Source organism: Malaclemys terrapin, chromosome 10, assembly GCF_027887155.1.
Source record: "Malaclemys terrapin pileata isolate rMalTer1 chromosome 10, rMalTer1.hap1, whole genome shotgun sequence".
Taxonomy (NCBI): domain Eukaryota; kingdom Metazoa; phylum Chordata; order Testudines; family Emydidae; genus Malaclemys; species Malaclemys terrapin.
Window position 1 is genome coordinate 20,129,419 of NC_071514.1, and position 23,659 is coordinate 20,153,077.

Sequence of the window (23,659 nt, forward strand, 5' to 3'; positions counted from 1 at the left end):
AGACTATTTTAAGTGTGGTTCTACACTGAAAAGTGACTCTTAAAACAGCATCCTGCAATTCCATTTTTACTCAATGATAGCCATAAACACGGAACACACTCTCCTCCACCCCCTCCAGATGGCATTGTTAGGTAGACACTTTTCAGACTAAAACCACATTTAAAGCCATGTGTCCTCTGAATTTCCTTTTTAATTAAAACACCATTCACTTAACTGAAACACTGGATCCAAGACTAAAATAATGCTCTTAAAATAAATACAAACACAACACTTTGTGCTACCAATGCTATTCACTTGAGCTGCAAAAATGATGTCCCTATTTATCTTTTCCCAATGTACTGCACTGCAAAAGGCGGGAACGCTGGCCTTCACAAACCGACTCGCCTCTTTCCATCATTATTTCTAATGGCCTAGATTTTCAAAAGTGCCTAGTGATTTAAAGCGCTTCCGTTTTTGGGTGCCTAACTTGAGACAGCAAAAAGGGGCCTGGTTTTCAGAAAGTGTGGAGCACTCACCCAAAAATCACTAGTCACCTTTTTTTTTAAATGTAGGCCAACACTTTTATAAAACATTGAATTCAAAATATAAAATATAAAACCATCCATTCTCAATGTTGATATACAAAAAGCAAAATATTAAGACCTTAGTTGTATATAAAACTAGATTATCATTTTCATTTAAACTGAAATAATGATCCCTGATTCAATATTCTAAGGATGTATTCAATTTGTAGAGTATTGAACCAAAAAGCTAGAAGATATAAACCAATGTAAAAACAACATATCTTTGTGCCAAGATAAACACATTGAGTTAATTCACAAGTCAAAACTGTTACATTATAAATTTTGATTTGAAGATCCCTTCATTGTTCTAGTATACCTCTTAACTAACAAAACTCAACATTTATGCAGTTAGTGATTGATTCAAAGCCCACTGCAATAAACAGAAAAACTCACTGACTTCAATAGTTCTTTAGTCAGCACATGGACCCAAGCTCATCTAAGAATTTGGCATCAAGACCTTTTTGTGTAACCCCCCTGCCCCAATAACTGAAACAAAAACACAACATAAAAAACCTAAAGCAAAGTCCTAAGGTCCAGATCCTCAAAAGTCTATGGCCCCCATCCTGCAATAGGGTGCCAACTTTCTAATCGTACAAAATGGAACACCCCTGCCCCACCCCTTCTCCGAGGCCCCGCCCCCACTCTCTCCATCCCCCCTCCCTCTGTCGCTCGCTCTCCCCACCCTCATTCACTTTCACCAGGCTGGGGCAGGGGGTTGGGGTGTGGGAGGGGGGTGAGGGCTCTGTCTGGGAGTGCGGGCTCTGGGGTGGGGCCAGGGATGTGGGGTTTGGGATGCAGGAGAGGGCTCTGGGCTTGGGCAGGGGGTTGGGATGTGGCGGGGGGGGGGTATGGGCCCTGGGCTGGGGGTGCAGGGTCCAGGTGGAGACAGAAATTAAAGGTTCAGGGTGCAGGAGAGAGCTCCAAGCTGAGGCAGGGGGTTGGGGTGGGGGGGGTGAGGGTTCCAGCTGGGGGTGTGGGCTCTGGGGTGGGGCTGGGGATTGGGGTGGGGGGGTTTGCTGTGCAGGAGGGGGCTCCAGGCTGGGGCAGGGGGTTGGGGTGTGTAGATCACATCGCAGGATCAGGCCCAAACTCATCTATTTTGATTTCCAAGTCGTATAAAATCAGCCAGGGAGCAACTAATTTCACATTATTAGACAGCATACTTGCCTAAAATAACAAGTTTCGCTTTCATAAAACGTATGTATGTTCAACAATATACCAGGAAGTACACATAGTCCATAGTACAAATGCAAACTCCCTGCAAACTGCCGTTCTGTTTCTATATCCCATTTCTTATACTTCTCTTGCCTCATTCTTTACAAAGTACACTTGCATGAGATAGGATCTTTGCTTAAATATCTACATAGTGCACTGACCAAATTTTTGAAAGTGGTTTCATAAATTTGCACCCAGCTATTGCAGCATGAAAATAATTGCACATCCAACAACCTGATTTGTGTGAACAAGTGCAGGTTTCATTTATTCAGTTTTATAACTCCAATCCTGAAGCCTTTTGAAACTCAAGGCTAATTTTATTGGTAATTTATTTGAGCCTAATCCAGTGCAAGTCAGTGGGAATCATTCTATTAACGTCATGGCATTGGATTAGGCCCCCAATTAGTAAATATAAATGTATTGCATTAGGCCTGCTCCCACTGAACTCAATGGGAGCTTTGCCAAAGCTGAGTAGATTTGGGCCTCTTATCTACGGCTCCATCAAACCACTGTAATTGCTCTTTCTAAGAATGTATCTAAATGTCGTTCAGTCTCAGCCACTCAATGTTTCTCTTGTATGTTTAATACGTTATATGTTTTTGCCTTAGTTTACATAGGAGGTAAATATGTACTTAGCCATCCTGCTCTAAGCAATGGAAAAAATGTAGAGGTGGCCTAACAAACCACAGCACAGCAAGACTTCTCATTTGCAGCACAACATCAGGGTCAATTCACTCAAATAAATCTAATTATTCAAATGTACTAGCTAATCTACTGTGCTCACAAATTTTACCAGAAAACATGACACTAGGACAAATTAAAACTTCATTCTGCTTCCATTGTTGACAAGACTTTTTCATGCTGAAAAGCTCTGTTTATGAGGCTCTGTTTTCCTAATATTAACATAAAGACAATTTTAAAATCAAATGATATTACTGAACATTAGCATTCTTCGTGTTATGCTAGTGTAGGGTTGGACTGGAATCTTGCTATAGAAGAGATGAACTCTTTTTAAACATTTCATTTTAAATTTTCTATATTACAAATTGAATATTAGTGTACTGCAACTGGTTAACATTGCACATCTGGTTGAATTGACTTGGACTGGTATTTTGCCTAAACTATTTTGTGGATGATTTTTTTTTTAAATAATTCTAGGCATATTAAAACAATGTCCTTTTCAGACTTTTATACACAATAATTAGTGACAACATTTTTTTTTAGCTGACTTATAGCCTCTACAAAAAAATCTATTTTTAAAAGCCAGCACTGAAACCCAGGTAAGACTGCACTGCACTTTCATTTTGTTCTTTTCTTTATCTTACAGACGCAAAGACTCATGTTAAGGGAGAATATCATAGGATCACTTTAATTTCCAGTTACTTTTACTTTCAGTCCACTATTTAAAACTCTCATTACCAGGAAAGAGAAAACTATAACTCAAAGTATCTTCATAAAAATAGGTTTCTGCATCAAGAAAACAGATAACTGTTCCATTCAGCAAAAGGTCAAAATTCCAGAATTTTGGCCACAGAACGCCTACCATTCAGCCAAATCTTATTCTGAAGCCAAAAGTTTCTGTGCACTGCTTCTGCAAAGCATGTGTTTAAGGCTTAGCAACACCCATCAACAGGGACAAAAAGTCAACCCTCTCTTATAACTTTATCAGGACAGTCCACATTGATGACAAGACATTGTAACTTACATAAATTACCTTCAGTTGTCATTTCTGTTATATCAAATGCCTTGGGGAAGGGGACGGTATGGCAACTTGCACTGATGTATTTTCTATAAGAGTTATCGATTACTTCAGGATCTTTAATTACGTTAACAATATCTCCTTTGGGGGATTTGTCCTCCAAAAAATTAAATACATAAATAAATATAGAGACCAGAAAGTTCTGGTCTGAGAAGTGTCAAGGTTCTAGAAAGCACCTATCTCTGTCCAGCTGAGAAATCCCCTGGCATAGGGAAGCTCCCAGCTGATACACAGCTGGTATTGCTGGCCCCTGCAACACCCACCACTTGGTCCAAGTGCAAGATGCACGTTAGGGCTGGCAGGGGAGGGGCCACAGCATATTTTATATATTTTATCCTGAGCTGATAAATGGTTCCTTTACACTAGGGCTCAGAGTGCCCCAGATCCCTGAACGCCCCTATCTCTCTGCTATGCCAAATGTAAGCTTGGTGCAGCAGAGAATCTGGGCCAAGGTGGGTATAAAGCTTTCTGTGCTAGGTGGAAAAACTTGCCTTTGGCACTAGACTTCTTGTTTTCTACCATGCTATAAAAAAGTCTGCAATGCTGCCACAGACTTCATCAGTGCTATCACCCAACATCATACTCAACACAACCAAACGTTTTGCACCTGGCTGACCTTCTTCAGAACAGGTCTGGCATGATGCAGATCTATACTCCAAGACCACGTGTGAGTTGATGTGCACATCCAGCCAAAGGTACATACTGTAACTTATTTTTTCTTAACAGAACTGTATAGTATTATGTAGCATACAGCAAGACTGTTCTTAGTGCTCAAGTTACCAATTTCTACTAACTAATAAATTTCAGGCTTTCTGATCGCTGTCAGTTTTATGGATCATTGCACATACTCACTTCCTCTGTTATGGAATGTGAATCCACTTATTACAATGACTAGGCAACGGGCACAAGTGTACACAATATCTTTTCTCTTCCTAATGTTTGAATGTAAGATTCTAGATTCTACCAGACATTTCCACCCGACTGAACTTTATTGCTCCAGGTGGTACCTTCAAACGCCATGACTACTGCAGAAGTGTTTTGACACATGAACAAAAGTCTACTAAACGTTTGAGTGGTAACAATTCACTTACACTGGGTTTGTTTTTGAGGAACAATATTTGTTTAAAGATTGAGGCCTAAATTCTGGATGTGGCCTGTAAATGGGTTCATTTCAAAACACAGCGGGGAGAGTGGGATGGAAGATTTCTGCTCCTATTTTGCCTTGACTATAATCCATTAAGAAGCTGCTCCACAGGCTTTCAACAGATGCTTTGCTACTAGAGCCACAGAAAGTCATTCAGGCAGGGAGTATAAGGGTCAGAGGGTGTGGTCCACATGCGTTAGAACATATATGCTCAATCCTGGCTTGCAGAGATTACATCTGGTCCAGGGATGGCCATGTGTGAGACTTGAGTTGGCCAAAATACAGCCTTACAATAATGCTCTTTCTGCAGCTTTAATGTATGCCTGTTTCCTTGCCAAACTTAAAGCCTGCCAAAATTTGGCCAAAGATGTTTCCTCAATTGTGCAATATTTTAAGTTTATATCCAACAGTTCTTTGTAAAAACAATTGCATTGTGTCTTTAAAGTTTATGGATGTTAACAATATTTAAAGTTGTATTTTACAGTTAATACTCTTGGGTTTTACAGTAAATTACCTTTGAAAGGGTCTTTCCATTAGCTGTAAGCGTCACAAGTCCCGCACAGCATACCAAGGCACTGGAACTAGACAGACCAGAACTTGGTGGGATGGTTCCATCTAACAGACAATTCATTCCAGTTGAGCTATTAAGACCGAAATGTTCCTAACAATGAAAAAATAAACAATCTGAGTATCAAGTACAGACCGCCTTAGACTTTCAATTATCCCATGCTTAGGAAGAGATTTCTGTTGCTGAGTTGTTGAACTATTGATTTGCTGTTTGGTGGCACCATAAAGAGTCAGGGGGTTTCTGAAATTTTCATTTCAGGTCCTTAAAAAACAAGATTAAAATTCAGAAAAGAAGTGCATGAATATAAGATTTTAAGACCATTTCATATTTTGTGTATATCTTGATACCCCTTCTTCACTTAAAAATATTATTTTAAACCTGATATTTTGCATGCTCAGTCTAAGGACAGCAGAGACTTTCTGAGGTCTCTCAGAGAAGTTGTTGCTGAATTATGGGGCTTAGAACATTTGCTTTTTTTCTATTCTTGAAACTGCTCCACAGCTCAACTACCACTAATATTTCTGAATTGAAAGAGAAAATAGCCTAGTATAGTCTCCACTAAATTAGAAAAGGCACTAACGCACAGAACTATTGATTTCCATTCTACCTCTAGATACTCTTCTATTGTGACTCATGCCCTGTGATGTCACAATAGTCCCCAAATTCAGGGTCTCCTAATATAAGATACTTCCAGAGCCAGCATTCTGCATTTGTAATCCAAAATGCATTGGAAATTTGTAGAGCTCCTTGTAAAACTGAAGTTTAAGAGACATTTTAGCCATGTGGTAGTTTTACATGCAGCCCAAACTGTGACAGCGAGTAAGAATGCAAACTCCCGGAATCAAACAGACATCAGATATAGAATCGGAGAAATGTAGAGCTGGAAGGGATCTTGGAAAATCATCAAATCCAGCTCCCCGTTCTGTGGCAGGACCAAGTAAACCTAGACCATCCCTGACAGATCTTTATCCAACCTGTTTTTAAAAACTTCAAATGATGGGGATTCCACGACCTCCCTTGAAAGTCTGCTCTAGAGATTAACTAGCCTTCCAAACAGAAAGATTTTCCTAATATCTAACCCAAATGTCCCTTGCAGCAGATTAAGCCTTGTCGTACGTTCAGCAGACACAGAGAACAATTGATCCCTATCCTCTTTATAACAGCCCGTAACATATTTGAAGATAGTTATTAGCCCACTTCCTCCCCCTCCGCCTTCTTTTCTCAAGACTAAACATGCCCAGTGTTTTTAACCTTTCCTTATAGGTCAGCTTTTCTAAACCTTTGATTACTTTTGTTGCTCTCTTATGGACTCCCTCGAATTTGCCCACTTCTTTCCTATAGCGAGGTACCAAGAACTGGACACAGAACTCCAGAGGAGGCCTCTGAGTAGGGCAGGACAGTTAGGTCCCATGGTTTACACCCCAGTTACACTCTGGTTAATACAGCTCAGAATGATATTCGCCTTTTTTGCAGTTGTATCACATTGTTGACTCATATTCAATTTGTGATCCACTCTAGCCCCAGGATCCTTTTCAGTGGTACTACCATCTAGCCAGCTATTCCTCATATTGTAGTTGTACATTTGTTTTTTCTTCCAAAGTGCAATACTTTGCACTCACCACTACTGAATTTCATCTTGTTGAACTCTGACCAATTATCCAATTTGTCAAAGTCATTTTGAATTCTAATCCTGTCCTCCAAAGTGCTTGCAACCCCTCCCAGCTTGGTGCTATCTGCAAATTTTATATTTCCACTCCATTATCCAAGTCAATAATGAAAAGATTGAATAGTGCCGGATCCAGGACTGACCCCTGCAGGACCCCACTAGATATGTCCTCCTCATTTGACAGAGAACCATTAATAACTACTCCTTGAGTACAGTCTTTGAACCAGTTGTGCACCCATCTCATAGCTATTTCTTCTAGACCAAACTTCCCTAGTTTGCTTATGAGAACATAATGCGGGACTGTGTCAAAAGCCTTACTAAAATCAAGATATATCACATCTACTGCTTCCCCCATCCACTAGGCCAAGGGTGAGCAAACTTTTTGGCCCGAGGGCCCATCGGGGAATAGAAATTGAATGGCGGGCCATGAATGCTCACAAAATTGGGATTGGGGTGTGGGAGGGGGTGAGTGCTCTGGTTGGGGGTGCAGGCTCTGGGGTGATGCTAGAGATGAGGAGTTTGGGGTGTAGGAAGGTGGTCTGGGCTGGGACCGAGGGGTTCAGAAGGTGGGAGGGGATCAGGGCTCGGGCAAGGGTGTGGGAAGGGGTGCAGGTTCTGTCTGGAGGTGCAGACTCTGGGGAGGGGATGGGGATAAGAGGTTTGGGATGCAGGAGGGTGCTCCAGGTTAGGATCAAGGGGTTTGGAGAGCGGGAGGGGGATCAGGGCTGGGGCAGGGAGTTGGGGCGAGGGGAGAGGCTCAGGGGTGCAGGCTCCGAGCGGCACTTACCTCAAGCGGCTCCTGGAATCAGTGGCATATCCCTTCTCTGGCTCCTATGCGGAGGCGCAGCCAGGCTCTGCAGGCTGTCCCATCCACAGGCACCACCCCTGCAACTCCCATTGGAATGCTGGAGGGGACGATTGGAGCGCATAGGAGCTGGAGCAGGGCCATGCCGCGGCTTCCGGGAGCTGTATGGTACGGCCCCTGACCCTGCGCCCCAGCTGGAGCACCGGAGCGGGGCTGAGCTGTGTGGTGTGGGGGGCCCCCGACCCAGTGCCCCGGCTGGAGTAGCCCCTGACCCAGCGCCCCAGCTGGAGCTGGGCCAAGCCGAGTGGTGCAGCCCGCGACCCAGTGCCCCAGCTGGAGTGCCAGAGTGGCCCCCGACCCAGCGCCCCACCCGGAGCGCCGGAACAGGGCTGAACCGCATGGTCCGGCCCCTGACCCAGCGCTCCAGCCGGAGCGGGGCTGAGTCGCATGGGGTGTTGCCCGACCCCACTCCCTAGAGGGAGCTGCGAGCCAGCTTAAAACGGCTCGCGGGCCGCAGTTTTCTCACCCCTGCACTAGGCCAGTAACCCTGTCAAAGAAAAATTAGGTCGGTTTGACATGATTTGTTCTTGAAAAATCCATGCTGGTTATTCCTTATAACCCTATTGTCCTCCAGGTGCTTACAAATTCATTGTTTAATCATTTATTCTAGTATCTTTCCAGGTATCGAAGTTAGGCTGCCGACTTGAATATCTAAATATTCTTTAATCTATTCTTTTCATGTTTTGGCTTGCATTCTTACCACTTGTGGTTAATATTAATTGTGTTTGTATAAAGTTGTATTAGCAGTATTATACAGTATCATGAAGTCACTTGGTAGAAAGCCTAAACATTAATTATATGTATACAGTAAATAATAGTAGGTAGTGTGATATGAGAAATATGAGAAATATTTGTACAAGTAAGAGAGGACCTTTTCTAACTCTAAAGTTATGAGCTTATGTGAGGCCACTCTGCTTTTGATGACTGCTATCTTACTATTTATATTTAAAGCAAAGGGATAACTTTAGAGATTTTCCTGTGGCTCAAAATGTGTGCACACACACAAGATTAATATCATATATAAATTTTCATTCATGGATCCCAAAACACTATCTGTAGATTGTATTCTGTTCTTACATTTTTAAACATTTTAGTTCTCTTCTTACTTAGCAATTTTTATATAATCTCTAGCCCACTTTGGTTCAAAATAAACAATATATTGTACCAACCAAAATATCACCCACATAAATTGTATAAATACATATACGTCATTGTGCCAATGCAGATTTACGTAACTGTCACAATGACTTGAGAAATGGCAACATTTCTCAGAAAAAAGCTCCCCTCTTTTCCTACAAAAAAAATCTATTACTGTTCCTGAAATAAAGCCAACTGTAGGCAATAAGGGCAGAGTTCATGCAGCACATAAGAAAACAGATCTTGTTGAATGTGTCTCTTCATTGCTACAAATTATCTAAAAATTCCCTTTCCAGAAATACAAACAAATTATTAATTGAAATGCTATTGCTGCCAACGTCCTTTCATGCAGAACATCAGACAAGCTTGTTTAAAAAACCACTTGAGTAATATATTTAACCAGAAACTCATCCACAGGATTGTCTTCAATGTGAATCAAACTTGCAAACTTATCACGCAATGTTTAAATAAAAAAATTACTCCAGTTTCAGAAATAAAAATGGACTTTGCCAAGTTCAGCAATAGTTCTATCCCAAAAGGATAACATGTTCAATTTCATATAAACAGATTATCCCCTTGGACCCTCTTAGTATTTGCATTTGAATGTTTCTTAAGAGTCTGTAGCATTTATGCTAATTTTCTGCCAGCATTAGAGTATACAAACCTGCTTTGCATATTAACCATCGAGCTTAAAAAATTGTTTTTAAGATCTAACTCTCAAAAGCAGACCCCAAAATATGTAGGGCCACTTAAGTCTTGTTTCTCTAAGCCATTTTACTGTAAAGAAAACTATCATAAATTGCCAAAGTAAATACAAATTAAATGAATGTTTTACTTGTGGAGCAATTCAGAGACTGAAAATATTCACATCAGGGCAAATAGGAGTCACTGATTGGGGCTTGAAACATATAGGGCAGTGACTTAGGAATTTTAGATCATAAAGAGAATAGTTTGTTACTATGATTGCATAGTATAACATGTTTCAAAGGTGCTAAATGAACTATTGAACTGAACATTCACCATTCTGTCAAAGTTTCAGACAGAAGTAGATGTACTCACAGTACATTTTTTTTCTCAGCCTAATAAAGCAAGAGCTGTTGTTTCATTCTGAATCAAGTATGATTTTTAAAAGGCATAGTTAAGATAAAAGAGTGGTACTTTCAAAAGCACCTAAGTGAGTCAGGAGTACAACGGCTTTCAACGGTACTTAGCTCTTAACTAAGTTATGAGCTTTTGAAAATCCCACCCCAAAGACATGCATTGAAAAGCCTGTACAGCTAATCAGTTGCAGCAGATTATTGCAACTGAAACTGTTTTTTAAAAACTAATTTATTTTGCATGCTTTATCAAGTTTGGGGGGGAGGGGAGGAGGCTGCATTTCCTTGGGCCTAGCATGTGCAATAGGACCAGTCAATTTCACTATTTGGTTCTCATGCATTGGGGCGGTGGGGAGGAGGGGTCTGTATGTCTTTCCAATACTCCTAGGAATTATTTCCATTTTAAAATAGTCTTTACTTGGGGAACAGGGAGGAGGGAAGAAATTATTATTTTAGGTTCCATATTTCCAAACCCACAGCCCCCTTTTAAAAATAAACCTTAAGCATGTGGTTCTGTTCAGCAATGTGTCTAACTTTAAAATAGAAAAATGTAAACTGAAATAGTCAATGAGTCTGATCATGATCCCACAAAATTAATACACTGTTCTTTATAATAATGTATATAATCAATCTAATGTAGGTTTTGTATCATGCAAATATTTTCATACAAGCAAAACAAAAATATTTTACAAATTTTAATATAAATACAAAAAAGTACTTAAGTTAACAGGATACAAAAGACAGCTACAAATTATGGTGAAAATGAAGTTGTATGGGTAAATAATCCCCTATTAAATAATATATTTTATAAATGAGTGTAATAGGACATTATATAATATACACCCACATTATATTTTAATCTTAAAAGGTAGCCCATATAATACATATGTGTTAAATGAATTTGGTTTACCTGAACTCCTTTCAACCCACATAAGAAGTAGTTGTGCCACACGGGTTTGGTTTTGTTAATGTGAATGTTATTCACACTAGCACTGAAGTCCCTGCAAAAACAGATATAACACAAGGTCTATAAAAATGTCAGTAAGTTTAGTTCCATGGCTTATTGCTGCCATCTGCTGATGAAACAGCAACATTTAAATTTTGTCCAGGACATTTTTTTTTATACAATACATATTACATTATTTTCCTCTGGCTTTTCTTCCACCTTATTCATCGACTGTACAAAAAAGCTGTTTAATAGAAACATTGCTAATACATCAAATTTGGCCCCAAAACTAAGCTTTGTAAAAAACAAATTATGAAACTGAACACCAAAAATGATTTCATGCCTTTTAAAACATTCCAATGGAAACAGCATTTTAAAACAAACAAATTACCTGCAAAGTTTGCATCCCAAATTTTGCAACCTTGTGCTATAACCAGAAAAGGAAACTGACTAGTGTATTTTCTGGCAATGCTGAGAAAAATGAGATAAGGCGATTGGTTTTGTTTTTAAAAAACATCTACCACACTCTGGTATTAAAACACAAATGCAATTTTTCTTTCTTTCTTTTTAATATTCTAAGTGATCAGTGACAGAATAGGTGTGCACATTTGTATTTTTTAAATATATATTTTATAACAAAAAAGCATCCTTTTGAAGATACCTATGTGTAGGGTGACCAGATGTCCCATTTTTAAAGGAACAGTCCCATATTTAAGCCCTCCTGCAGGTGTCCCGACTTCTTCTTAAAAATGGACAAATTGTGCCATATTTTCTGTCTCTCCTCCCACCCCCCTCTCCCCATCAGTACTGGTGGGTCCTGCTGCTGGCCAGATCCATGCTTGCCAACTGCCCACCCATGGGGGAATCCAGTGGCCAACAGGGGGTAGGTGTGCAAGGCTGGTGGCAAGGCAAAGATGCAGCGCACGGGGCCAACTGCAACCCCCTGCTGGTCCGTCAGCACAGCCCCTGCTGCATGCGGGCTCTTGGCAGGGCCCCGCCCCCCCTCCCATTTCTGGCTGGCATTGGCTGCATGCTGCAAGCAGCAGTGACTGGTGAGTACAGGCAGGCGCCAGGCAGCGGCCGCTTACGTGTGTATTCTGCTGCCCACCCCTCACCCTTTTACGTGCCCCCTCTCTCGCTGTCCTCTCCCTGCTTTACCCCTTCCCCCTTCCCCCACCGCTCTGCCGCTCCCAGTGCTGTGCGGAGAACTAGCCCCTGGTCAGAGGGCTCAGCTCACCAACAGCCTGGCCGGCAGGCTCCTTCCTTCCCCCACTGCCTCTGACTGGGCCAGCAGCCCGGGAAAGTCCAAGACTCTCCGGCCCAGGGCATTGGCCAGGAGGAGCTGAGCCCTGTGTGTGCCAAAGCCCCCCACAGCACTGGCATGGGGAAGCCTCTCCACTCCTCAGCTAAGCTCTTTCCCAGCCTGTTCATGCCCCAAACCTACAGGCTCCACAGCAGCCCATGGGACAGGAGCTTAGAACCCTTTTTACCCCCCACCCTTCCCCGCCCTGGGTCCTGCCTCCAGGAAGCGTGGGGCTGCTCCACCCTTTAAGCACCTTCCCCTGCTGAGGGCCCTGGTACACAATGCATCCTTAGGGCTTAATTCCTTCCTGCCTGGGCTGTAGGGGGGTGGGAGAGAGGAGACCGGACAGGAGGCGGCGGGGTTATGTCGGTGGCCAGCAGCAGCCTGGAGGTGTTAACTGCCTTTCAACACTGTGCGGGCAGGAAGGGACAAGCTGCTTCCAGCCACAGGGAGGGAGAATGGGGAGAAAGAAGAAGAGATGAGCTCTGTAAAGACACGGGCTAGGTCATCCCTCGCCCCCCACCCGCCGCCCATCCCCTGTGTCTGGAAGCAGCTCCCATCCCTGACCTTCCGCACAGTGCCAAAAGGCTGCTGCTGGTGTGAACCCTGGCAGAAATCTGGGGGGGGGGGGGAATGTGGCTCTCCGTGTCCCCTGCCCATGTGTTGACTTAGGAAGATGTGGTGCCAGATCCCAGGAAAGGCGGGTCCATCCCGGGGGCCCAGCCAGGCATGTAAGGCAGAGAGGGCCGGGCAGGAAGGGTCAGGTCAGTTGGTCTCTCTCTCTCTCTCTCTCTCTCTCTCTCTCACACACACACACACACACACACACACACACACACACACACACACACGATGTATGGGAATGTGTGTGTGTCACCTCTCCCTGTGTGAACCCTAAAGCCTTAAAGATAAGAAAGTAAATAAAAAGAATCCAACTATGCCATATTTCTTTTTAACGGGGGCTCAGTCAACCTGATGTTAATTTGAACATTTGTACTGCATAGTTCTGATTGCCGTTGAACTCTCTTGAATAGGAGTGATTTTACCAGGTGTCCTGTCTTCAGCACAGAGAAATATGTTCACCCTACCTATGTGTATTAAGATTTTCATTATTTAAATAGTGCCAAGTGGATTATAACCAAGGCCCTCAGCAAAATGAAGCTAAATTTTGCAGAAGACCCTGAACTCTGCAGCAGTTTCATATCTGTTAACAAATGAAAGGTTTTTAATGAACTAAATCTGAATATGAGACACAAAATCAATACAGAGACCCTGAATTATATATTTAGATATTAAATCCAATTTAGTTACACTGCCCCCCGCACTTTCAGTTTTCAATGTGCTGCAGATTTTTGTGTGTACAATGCCTAATGGCATCACTAAAGATGTCGCAGGAAAGGTGGAGATTTTGGGGCACAATTAGGGTATGTCTACACTCCAGCTGGGAGCGAGCCTATGAGGCTCATGCTAGATAGGCTTGTGCTAGTGGGACTTGAGCCTGTATGCTCAAAATAGCAATATGGATACTGTGACTCAGGCTAGAGCTTGGGAACTCAAGCCTGGGGGACTGGGTTGGCTTGAGAGCCCAAGCCACATCACTCATACTGCTATTTTTAGCACACTAGCTCAAGTCTCACTCCAAGATGCAGTGTAGACGTACCATTAGGGTGTTGGAAACTGAGGAGGTGTGGAAGGCAATACAGGATTAGCTGAACAATTCTGCTACTCATACTATCTAAGGGCTCAGGAAGAAGACACTATCTCAGTTTAAACGCAGCTCACATTTTCAAGGTTGCCTTCATAACCGTAAGGGCTAGAAATACAATTTTCTTAAAAGAGGAAAATTTTGTTTCAGAATCATAATTCTGTGGCAAGTGGATAAAACAAATTCCATAGCAAATTCTTCAGCTACAGAAACATGGAATACACAGGTCTTTGATTATATTCCTGTATTTTGCTAAGTTAGATAAAAATTAAAGCAGCATAATGGAAATAACTTGGTCAAAAGTCTCTATTGAATCAATTTAAAATTAATCAGTAATGCAGAAGGGGCTTGACACAGGTGCACTACTCCAATTAACACTGCTAGAAGTTAGGTGTCTGCATCAAGAGGGAAAATGGCACCATGTATTGTATAAAATAAAGTGTAGTTTGTACTGGCAGGACTATAAAACATGCATCCAAAGGGTCCAATGCTCCCTTCTGAGGAGTGAGTTTCAACTCACAGGTTCCTCTTCATTCTTCTATTATAAGAAAGGTGGGTTTTCCCTTCTCCATGCTGGAACAGGTGCCCCTTATATTGCAGACCCCTTTGTATCCTCTGCACCACGTCTTTAATCTCATCTTTCCCAAGTCATTTATTTAAACCATCCTCTTTCCAACAGTCCTTTCCACCTCAGAGAAATGTTAAACTGGACAAGTGTCAACCCCATTCTCCTTCAAACAAACATCAAAACCAGATCTGGCTCTTCCTAGTAATTGTTTACCTGCTAGCTAGGGTGCCATTCAGGGAAGTATGCCTATTCAGTTCCAAACTTATTTAAGCACGTGCTTAAGTGTTGTCCTGAACAAGGATGGGCATAAACATATACTTAAGTGTTTTCCTAAATCAGAGCCTTGGCGAAGCAAAAGCCTTAAAACAAATAATTATCATCCCTACAAATGTGCTTAATAAATAAAAATACATTTTAAAGCTTGCTCTACACTCGTAAACCTTAGTCAGAATTTCTTCTCCATTACTTTTGAGCTAATCCACTGACGTGAGTGACAGCTAACCAAGGCAGACCTGAATTTACTGCTTTGGACACCCCAAGCCACTTAATATTTGCATACTATAATTCCAATAGCAGCCTCTCTCACTGACATATTTTATACATCAAATGTAAACCTGTTCTATGCTGTGGCAGTAAGATGTCATCCAGGATAACTCTCCGAATTTTTTACTGCTCCTCCTTCACTTTAAAATGATAAAAGTCTTAAATCTGAATACAAGAAACTATTCCTGCACTAAATATTGTAGCTAAATGACTTTTACCCTGGTTTTGAAATGAGCCCATATTGCCCCCATTCCGTGCAGAGGGGACATGCATTATTCAAAAGGAAATGTGCATTATTTATAAATACGAGTCAGATTTATACCACATAATTGGGCCCAACTGATGCTGTCTGTGCAACAGAATCCCAAAACAGAAAGAACAAAGGTATTCAGAAGGTCAGGAAAAGCTAATGTTGATTTTTCAAACACTAGGGGCTAAACTGGTGCTTTCAAGCGACAATCTGCACTGCAATGGCATCTGTAGAGGGGCTGTGCAGCAGCAGGAATCTCCAGAGGCATTTTGGTTGACTCAGCAAACATTTTCCAGATGCTAGAAGGGAGCAGGTGCTCTGTCACCCTTTTATAGGCTACGAACCGTGTGCTTCCTAAACTGGCCTAGGCCTGGTCTTCACAGTTTTTGCATCAGTATAACTATATCCATTAGAGGTCTGATTTGTTGTTGTTTTTTTTTTAACCAAAATAGTTATGTCGATACAACCCTAGTGGGGTCTCAGTTATACCAATATAAAGGAGCTGTGCCTTATACTGGCACCGTTCATTCTCCTTCCCATAGAGGAACACCATGATTGGTATAAAACACCTTTATATTGATATAACAACAGAGGGGAGTTTGTACCACTTTAACTAGACCCATACAGTTAAAGCGGCACAACTTCTCTGTGTAGATAAGCCCTTAGTCTCCTGGCCAGCGTGAAACAGTGGCAGAAGCTCTGCTCCCTCTTTGAAGAGTCTACTCCCAGCAGTGGCACCAGATTTTCAGAGTCTTTGCTAGCATTTTACTTGGTCACTGCATTTCTAGTCTGGAACATCTGACCTAGTTCTAACCAACGTTACATTTTCATCTCTCATGCTTAAAATTCACTAACTTTATTGTTTCATTTGTGTCTTCAAGTCCAACATTAATTGAATTCAATCTTTACAGCATTTTGGAAAGGTTAACATTAAAAGGAACAACATAGCTTGCCACATGACGTACAATCTGCTATTTTTTCAAGCTCAACTATATACAACAGTACCATTTAATGGGACCTTGTGAAAAAGGCAACATTAAAATATTTGTAGACAGTTAACACCAAGATGGGGATGGTGGTTAGTTTGGGTGGTACAGAGGGTTTAAGTAGAAACAATGAGATGAGATTAAGATAGAGAAAATTCAGGCTGGATATCAGGAAAATATTCCAGTTTGAGATCTAGCAGATTGTGGAATAGTCTCCTAGAGGAAGAGGTGAAAGCCCCATCACTCATGACTTTTGAACACACACAAAAAAGCTAAGCTATTTGAACAACAGAAGAGAAAATGTTTATCTGGAGTGATGAGAAACATGCCATTGCTGGGTTCATTTAAATTTGTTTTCTGGATAAGCCCCCCAAAAAACAGGGATGACAATCAGTATGTGTAAGTTGTTGTTGTCTGTCATAGGAAGTAGATTTGAAGTCCATTTATCTCCAAAATAAACATCTATCAGATTTTCTTTGTACCTTTCATTCTTTATATGACAAAGCAAAACAGTAAAAATTATGTGATTACATTTCCTGGCTGTTGGGATAAAGGAAAATTATGACTTCTTGGAGTGCACAATGCTAATTTTTGAAACCTCCTCAAACAGGAACTACAAGAGAAGTTGGCTTTTTATTTGCTACATGTCCCAGAGGCATAAGTCCTTACCAAGCTTGATACAATATAGTTTAAATAAAAAGGGGGCAAACCTATTTGTAAAATGAACAACGACGCTACAAAGATTTGACGTTTTAAAGCTACTCTGAAAATTACATCAATACTGAAATCATTTCTTAGGACTCTTTTGAGCAATTTGATTCTTGTTTTAGCTGCACTGGTTTTTGCATTTCTGTAGCTTACCAGTTACAGAGCTAAACTCTTATTTAGAGGATACTCAGACTGAGCCTGAAACTGCAAGGTACTAAGGGTCTCTAAGAAGTTGATCGGTTTCCTCAACACTTACTGAAGTCTATGGCACCTTGCAGGAGCAGAGCCACTATTCCTTTCTCTATTCTCTTGCTACTGGCTTTGGTCAAAGCTGGGGAAATTGAAGAACATCTGGTTCACATAAACAGGGCATTAGAATACTGTCCCCCCACAATGATTCAGGTGCAGGTAAGACCCTCTGCAGTTAAGGAGGAGGAAGTAGAATTTCCCCTTCATTGTTAAAGTGAAGCTTATGAGTTTTATTTGCAGGTCACCTTTAAAACTCAAACTAAAGGAAGCACAGTATACTGGAAAGTGATATCCATGTATATAAATAGAAGGATTGACAATGTCTACACAGCATTTTGGAGCAAGCGAGAGTGAGCCTCCCAGACGGGGTTGACAGACTTGGGAGACTCCCTCCTGTTTGCTCCAAAATGCAGCCCAAGCTCCAGTCCAAGCCACAAATTCAAAACACTGTCTATACGGCTATTTTTAGAGCACTAGCATGAGCCCTGCTAGATCATGTCTGTCGACACCGGCTGAGCAGCTTGCTCCCACTTGCTCCAAAATGCTGTGTAGACATACTCAATGTGGACAAAAGCGCTACAATGACATCACTCAGTAGGTTTGTCACGGCACACCCAAATCAGCCAGTATTGACACATACTTCTGCCCTTGCCTCATGCACAGCTAAGGCACCTTACTCATTCACACACCGTCCAATATATTTGACCAGTCACTAGCAATTTTTCTGTTTATGACACGGATTGATCAAATCATTCTTTATCTCTCTTTAATCCATTATGACACTGTCAGAGAACGCTCGGGGAAATTAACCTCTGCTGCAAGGTTAGACTCCAGAATTCTTATATCTGTATATAAAGTACAGAGGAGCTTGCTTGTGCAGTGAGAAATGTCCATGTGGTTGAGGTTTTTGTTGTTGTTGTTTTTTTGTCTTAAATGCTATTTAAATCTTGTTTCTTCTGGACAATTTGGCTCTCTGCAGCAGGATTTCATCACCTTGTCTACTGAAGCTTCAGTCTGTTGTCTCAAGTTTAGGAACCCTTTACTAATGACTCTTTGATTTCCTAAATACAAGGCTTTCCTACTGTGCCATGAGATGGATACCCAGCTGATGGCTATTATCCTGTAGTATTTCCCCAATTCCTTTGAAGTTTGGTCAAGATAGTCTCTATCCTCATATTCTTTCCTATGGTGGCATTAGACTAGTGAAACCTCAAAAGGTTGCACAGTTTTTGAGTAGTCCTTTGGTCCAACTGATCTCAAAGGGCGCCTTGTCAGCAGAGAAGCTTTTACGATCTGAAAAGGTAACTCTTTGCAACTTGTTCTGTTATCACTTTCCTAAAAGTTTAAATGAACTCTCCAGGGTGAAACAGCTTTGAAACACTGTGAAACATTTTAGCAGTCTGTAAAATCAAGGTTGAGCTAAGAAAGGGTAACTCTATGGAGGCTTGTGGTTATCCCTCATTAGCAAAAGGCACATGCTTTTCATTCAGCATATGCATAAACCCTAGCTCTATGACAGATTGGTAAAAAAGACACAGCAGCTCAAAGGCAATTGTTGGTAGCAAAATGCTCAAAAGTGTTGAAAGATATATTCCTTTTTGCTTTTAACCTGGAGGGCCACAGTGAAGCAGAGATGCTGGCTGTTGTATGCAGAAAGCTCTCCTAAGCCAAAACCATATGAGTTCAAATAGAAGCGAAAAGAGCTACAAAAATATATTGATTGTGCATGCTATTTTAATTCAAGAACTATAATTCTAGGTTTAGTTTCAATTGTACTTGTTTTAATAGGGGGCTATTTAGGTTCTTACTTGCTGTGCCAAGCCCTGGCTCAAAGACCAGTCTATTCAAAGTGCTTAAATTTTCTGTCACTGTTTCATTCAACACCTATCAAAACAGCTTTTCCCCTGCAAATATAACATGGCCCTAGAAGTCATGTAGCATCTGAATGTAAGGAGAGTGGTAATCAACTTAAACAACAGGCCTGTTTTAATTCTGGAATCCCTCCCTCTCAACAGTCAAACCTGCAATGAAAAGGTTTCTGAATTTTGTAGGCCAAAGCGGCCTTCTGAGAGAAGTGCTGTGCTAGGGGGAAACCTGAACAGAGAGGTGGAGGAGATAAGTAGTAAACCTCACCCTCCCAAACAGTATATAGAACTAACTAGAACCAGTGACATTCCATCTGATTAGATTTTGTACCACTGAGAAAACTGTTGTTGTAGTATTTATAAAAATTCACATACACCTTTGCTATACCATTTTATACAATTAATCTCTAAGTATATCATCGCATGCTGTGAGCCTTTCAGATTTCACAAGCTAAACAGGGTCAGGTTGGGCCAGTGTCTGGAAAGGAATATTTCAAGCAGCACCTGGTTTCTAAAGGAAGTACTGTTGGTGCTTCAGTAGGTGGCACTCTGCCCTTTGAGGATTTGTCTGCATACGATGTTGCACTTCTGAAGACACTTACATTGGTTTAAACTTGGCTTTTACAACTTTATCTTGCAACTGTGATGCAATTGGATGATGAGTGCATTATAAATTAGTATAAGAAATGAATAAATTAATACTTACAAGTACAAAGGGTTTGTATTGGCTAGTTGGACAACTTGAGTGTTTACAGGTTCAACAGCTATAAGTATGTCTTGCTCTATAGCCATAGGGAGCACAGCATATCCACAATAGTCTATATGTTCTCCTAGAAAACAACAAGATGATAACAGAAAATTAACAGCATTTTGGAATAATCCTTATTTAAGAACACTTTACTAGATGCCCAAAAAGCCCACAATTGAGGACGAAGTCCATATGGGTTAAAAAAATGACCTAGATTATAAGGAAAGTGAAGGAAGTGATAAAAAACAATAATGAAATCTATAACTAATGCAAGTTGATAGTCATGAATATAAATCAGAAGCTAAGAATTGTAGATAACAGATAAGGGAAGCAAAGGGACACACAGAGAAATCTGGGGCTAGCAGAGTTAAGGACAATAAGGAGGTTTAAAGTATATTGGGAACAAAAAGAATCCTGACAATAGTACTGGTCCATTACTAGATGGAAGTGGTAGAATTATTAATAATAATGCAGAAAAGGCAGAAGTGTTCAATAAATATTTCTGTTCTGTATTTGAGAAAATCACAGATAATATAGTATCCTCATAAGATGATAAAATTCTTTCCATTCCACTAGTTTCTCAGGAGGATGTTAAAGAGCAGCTACTAAAGTTAGACATTTTTAAATCATTAAATCTAGATAACTTGCATCCAAGAATTGTCAAAGAGCTGGCTGAGGAGCTCGCTGAACCATGAATGTTGATTTTCAGTAAGTCTTGGAACACTGGGAAAGTTCCAGAAGACTGGAAGAAAAGAAAGCTAATGTTGTGCCAATATTATAAGCATGTCAGTCTGACATTAATCCTGGGCAAGATAATGGAGTGGCTGATACAGGACTCAGTTAATAAAGAATTAAAGGAGGGTAATATAAATAATGCCAATCAACATGGGTTTATGGAAAATAGATCCTGTCGAACTAAATTGGTATATTTTTTTGAGGAGATTACAAGTTTGTTTGATAAAGACAATATAACAGACTTCTGTAAGATGTTTTACTTGTACTACATGACATTTTGATGGGGAAAAAAGTAGAATGATATAAAATTAACATGACACCATTAAATGGATTAAAATTTGGCTAAATGGTAGATCTCAAAATATAATTGTCTACGGAGAAACATCGTCAAGTAGATGTATTTCTAATGGGGCTTTCAGCAATCTGTTCGTGGCCCTGTGCCATTTGATATTTTCATCAGTGACCAGGAAAAAACATAAAATCATCACTGATAAAGTTTGAATATTATACAAAAATTGGGGGAGTGGTAAATAATGAAAAGGACAGGTCACTAATACAGAGTCATCTGGATTGCTTGGTAAACTTGGCACAAGCAAACAATATGTGTTTTAATTCAGCAAAACATAAATGTGTACATCTAGAAACAAAGAAGTATGCCATCCTTATAGGATGGGGAAAGCAGTAACTCTGAAAAAGATTTGAGGGTCATGGTGGATAATCTTTTGAACATGTGCTCCTAGTGTGATGCTGTGGCCAAAAGGACTAATGCGATCTTGGGATGCATAAACAGGGGACTCTCAAGTCAGAGTAGAGAGGTTATTTTACCTCCGGCACTGGTGCAACTGCTGCTGAAATATTGTGACCAGCTCTGATGTCCACAATTCAAGCAGGATGTTCATCAATTGGAGAGGGTTCAGACAATAGCCAGGAGAATGCTTAAAGGATTAGAAAACCAGCCTTATAATGATCAACTCAAGGTGCTCAGTCTATTTAACTGAACAAAGAGAAGGTTAAGGGGTGACTTGTTTACATGGGGAACAAATATTTAATAATGGGCTCTTCAATCTAGCAGAGAGAAAGGTATAACATGATCCAATGGCTGAAGTTGAAGCTAGACACATTTGGAGTGGAAATAAGGCGAACATTTTTAACAGTGAGAGTAATTAACCACTGGAATAATTTACCAAGGGTCATGGTGAATTCTCTATCACAGGCAATATTGAAATCAAGATTGGATTTTTTTTTAAAGTTATATTTAAGGATTTATTTTGGGGAAGTTCTAGGGCTTGTATAATATAGAAGTTCAGACAGGATGATCACAAAGGCCCCTTCAGGCTTTGGAATTTATGACTCAGCAGCAGAAGAAGAAACATCCTTGATTCTAATGGCTAGTGTAGGAGTGCAGAATTGCTTCATGTCCTAGACAATTTCTGCCAATCATTTCAGAATATACACTTTACAGTTCTTATTGTTAAAATCCCAACTGATAGAGCACCCAAGCTTTACATTTCTATAATTTTTTTTATAACCTTCATTTCTTTTTAAACCTTTATGTTCTTTAACAAAACTACAAGGTGATAGATGGACTGTTATCTGGCAGTTAGAGCAGGAAGACTATTTGTGCTTGATATGTAACTGGTAAAATTAGCAAGACAAGCAAGTTAAATTATTTCCATTTCACCTGTGGTTAGCATACCACAAAGATCAATGCAATACATAATTCCCCTTCCCGTGACAACTTCTGCTCATCTGAATGATTCATCACTCATGCCATAAGGCTTATGCAGGAATTCATTTTTTCATACCATATCTGGACTTTTCCCAGGAAAATACTAATATTTAATCATCATTAATACAATTGTTCATAACATACAAAATAAAGAAAATGGACATAGCAAGTACCTTCTCTCTTAGGAATAATATTCAGTCAACATTTGTTCTCCACTTTAATTATATTACATGACAGATGTTCATAGAACATCAAGGTGTACATTTTAATTGACTGCGCAGCAGGCTAATTAATGTTTGTAATTGGGGTGACCAGACATCCTGATAAAATCGGGACTGTCCCGATTTTGAGGAGTCTGTCCCACGTCCCGACCGAAGAGAGACCGCTATTTGTCCCGATATTTTGTTTCGGGCTTTTTTTTTTTTACACTCACCCGTCCGGGACTTTGGCGCAATTCGGCGGAGGGTCCTTCGGTTGCTGATGGTCTTTGGCAGTATTTCAGCGGTGGGTGCTTCTCTCTTTGGCGAGAAGGTTTATTACCCGCCGCTGAAATACCGCTGAAGACCGTCAGTGACCAAAGGACCCTCCGCCGAATTGCCACTGAAGACCCAGACGGGTAACTGTAACAATTAAAAAGACGCCCCTCCCCCCCACGGCGGTCCCGATATTTTCGACTTATCATCTGGTCACCCTATTTGTAATGTGTACGTGATGGGTATACAACCCCCACACTGGGCCCAAAGGGGTTAAAGGAAAATACTGGCCTCACGTAGCCCTGTCCCTCCAGACCTGCAAAGCATGCTCCAGCTGGAGAGGAAGCTTAAAAAGGAGTAATGCACCTCAGTCAATGAGAGGCTGGGGAGGAAGAATCTGAAGGCTCCTGGACAAGGGTGCTGAAAAAGCCTCCCTCTGGGGAATAACGGCACGCTGAGTCCAGTTGGGACTGAAGGTTTAGTTGTCTTTTCTTTTCTTATGTTATATTGGCGCCTTGGAGGAGAGACAGATGGTAGAAGGTGACCCAGAGAGGGTAACTTTGAGGGCACTCCATGGAGCTGGACACTGTTGAATCTCATAGGGCTCTGGGTGGAAGCCAGTGCAGTGAGAAGGCCCAAGGTCCCCTACCCTGCTGCAGATGAGGCATAAGCCACATTCCACTCTCACTCCCCCTCTGATAAGAAAAGAGCAAGGACACTGCAACCTGAGGGGAAGCTAAACCCATCCTCAGGTGAGGAACTGGGCAGAAAAGCCTTCGTACTGAGGGGCGATACTGGGTGCACTACCCGCTAGACCACCTGGCCCTCTGAGAGCTC

The 23,659-nt window shown here is 41.1% G+C and overlaps 1 protein-coding gene across 1 annotated transcript in view; it reads right to left on the reverse strand.

Moving 5' to 3' along the window:
• The window catches only part of GALK2 (galactokinase 2), a 69,333-nt gene that overhangs the window by 40,473 nt on the left and 5,201 nt on the right, over window positions 1-23,659 (reverse strand). The window contains exons 3-5 of the mRNA XM_054041547.1: window positions 19,844-19,967; window positions 10,925-11,015; window positions 5,196-5,342 (exon numbers count right to left, since the gene is read on the reverse strand). Coding sequence (XP_053897522.1) covers window positions 5,196-5,342; window positions 10,925-11,015; window positions 19,844-19,967 — 362 coding nt within the window. The remainder of the gene's footprint in view (window positions 1-5,195; window positions 5,343-10,924; window positions 11,016-19,843; window positions 19,968-23,659) is intronic.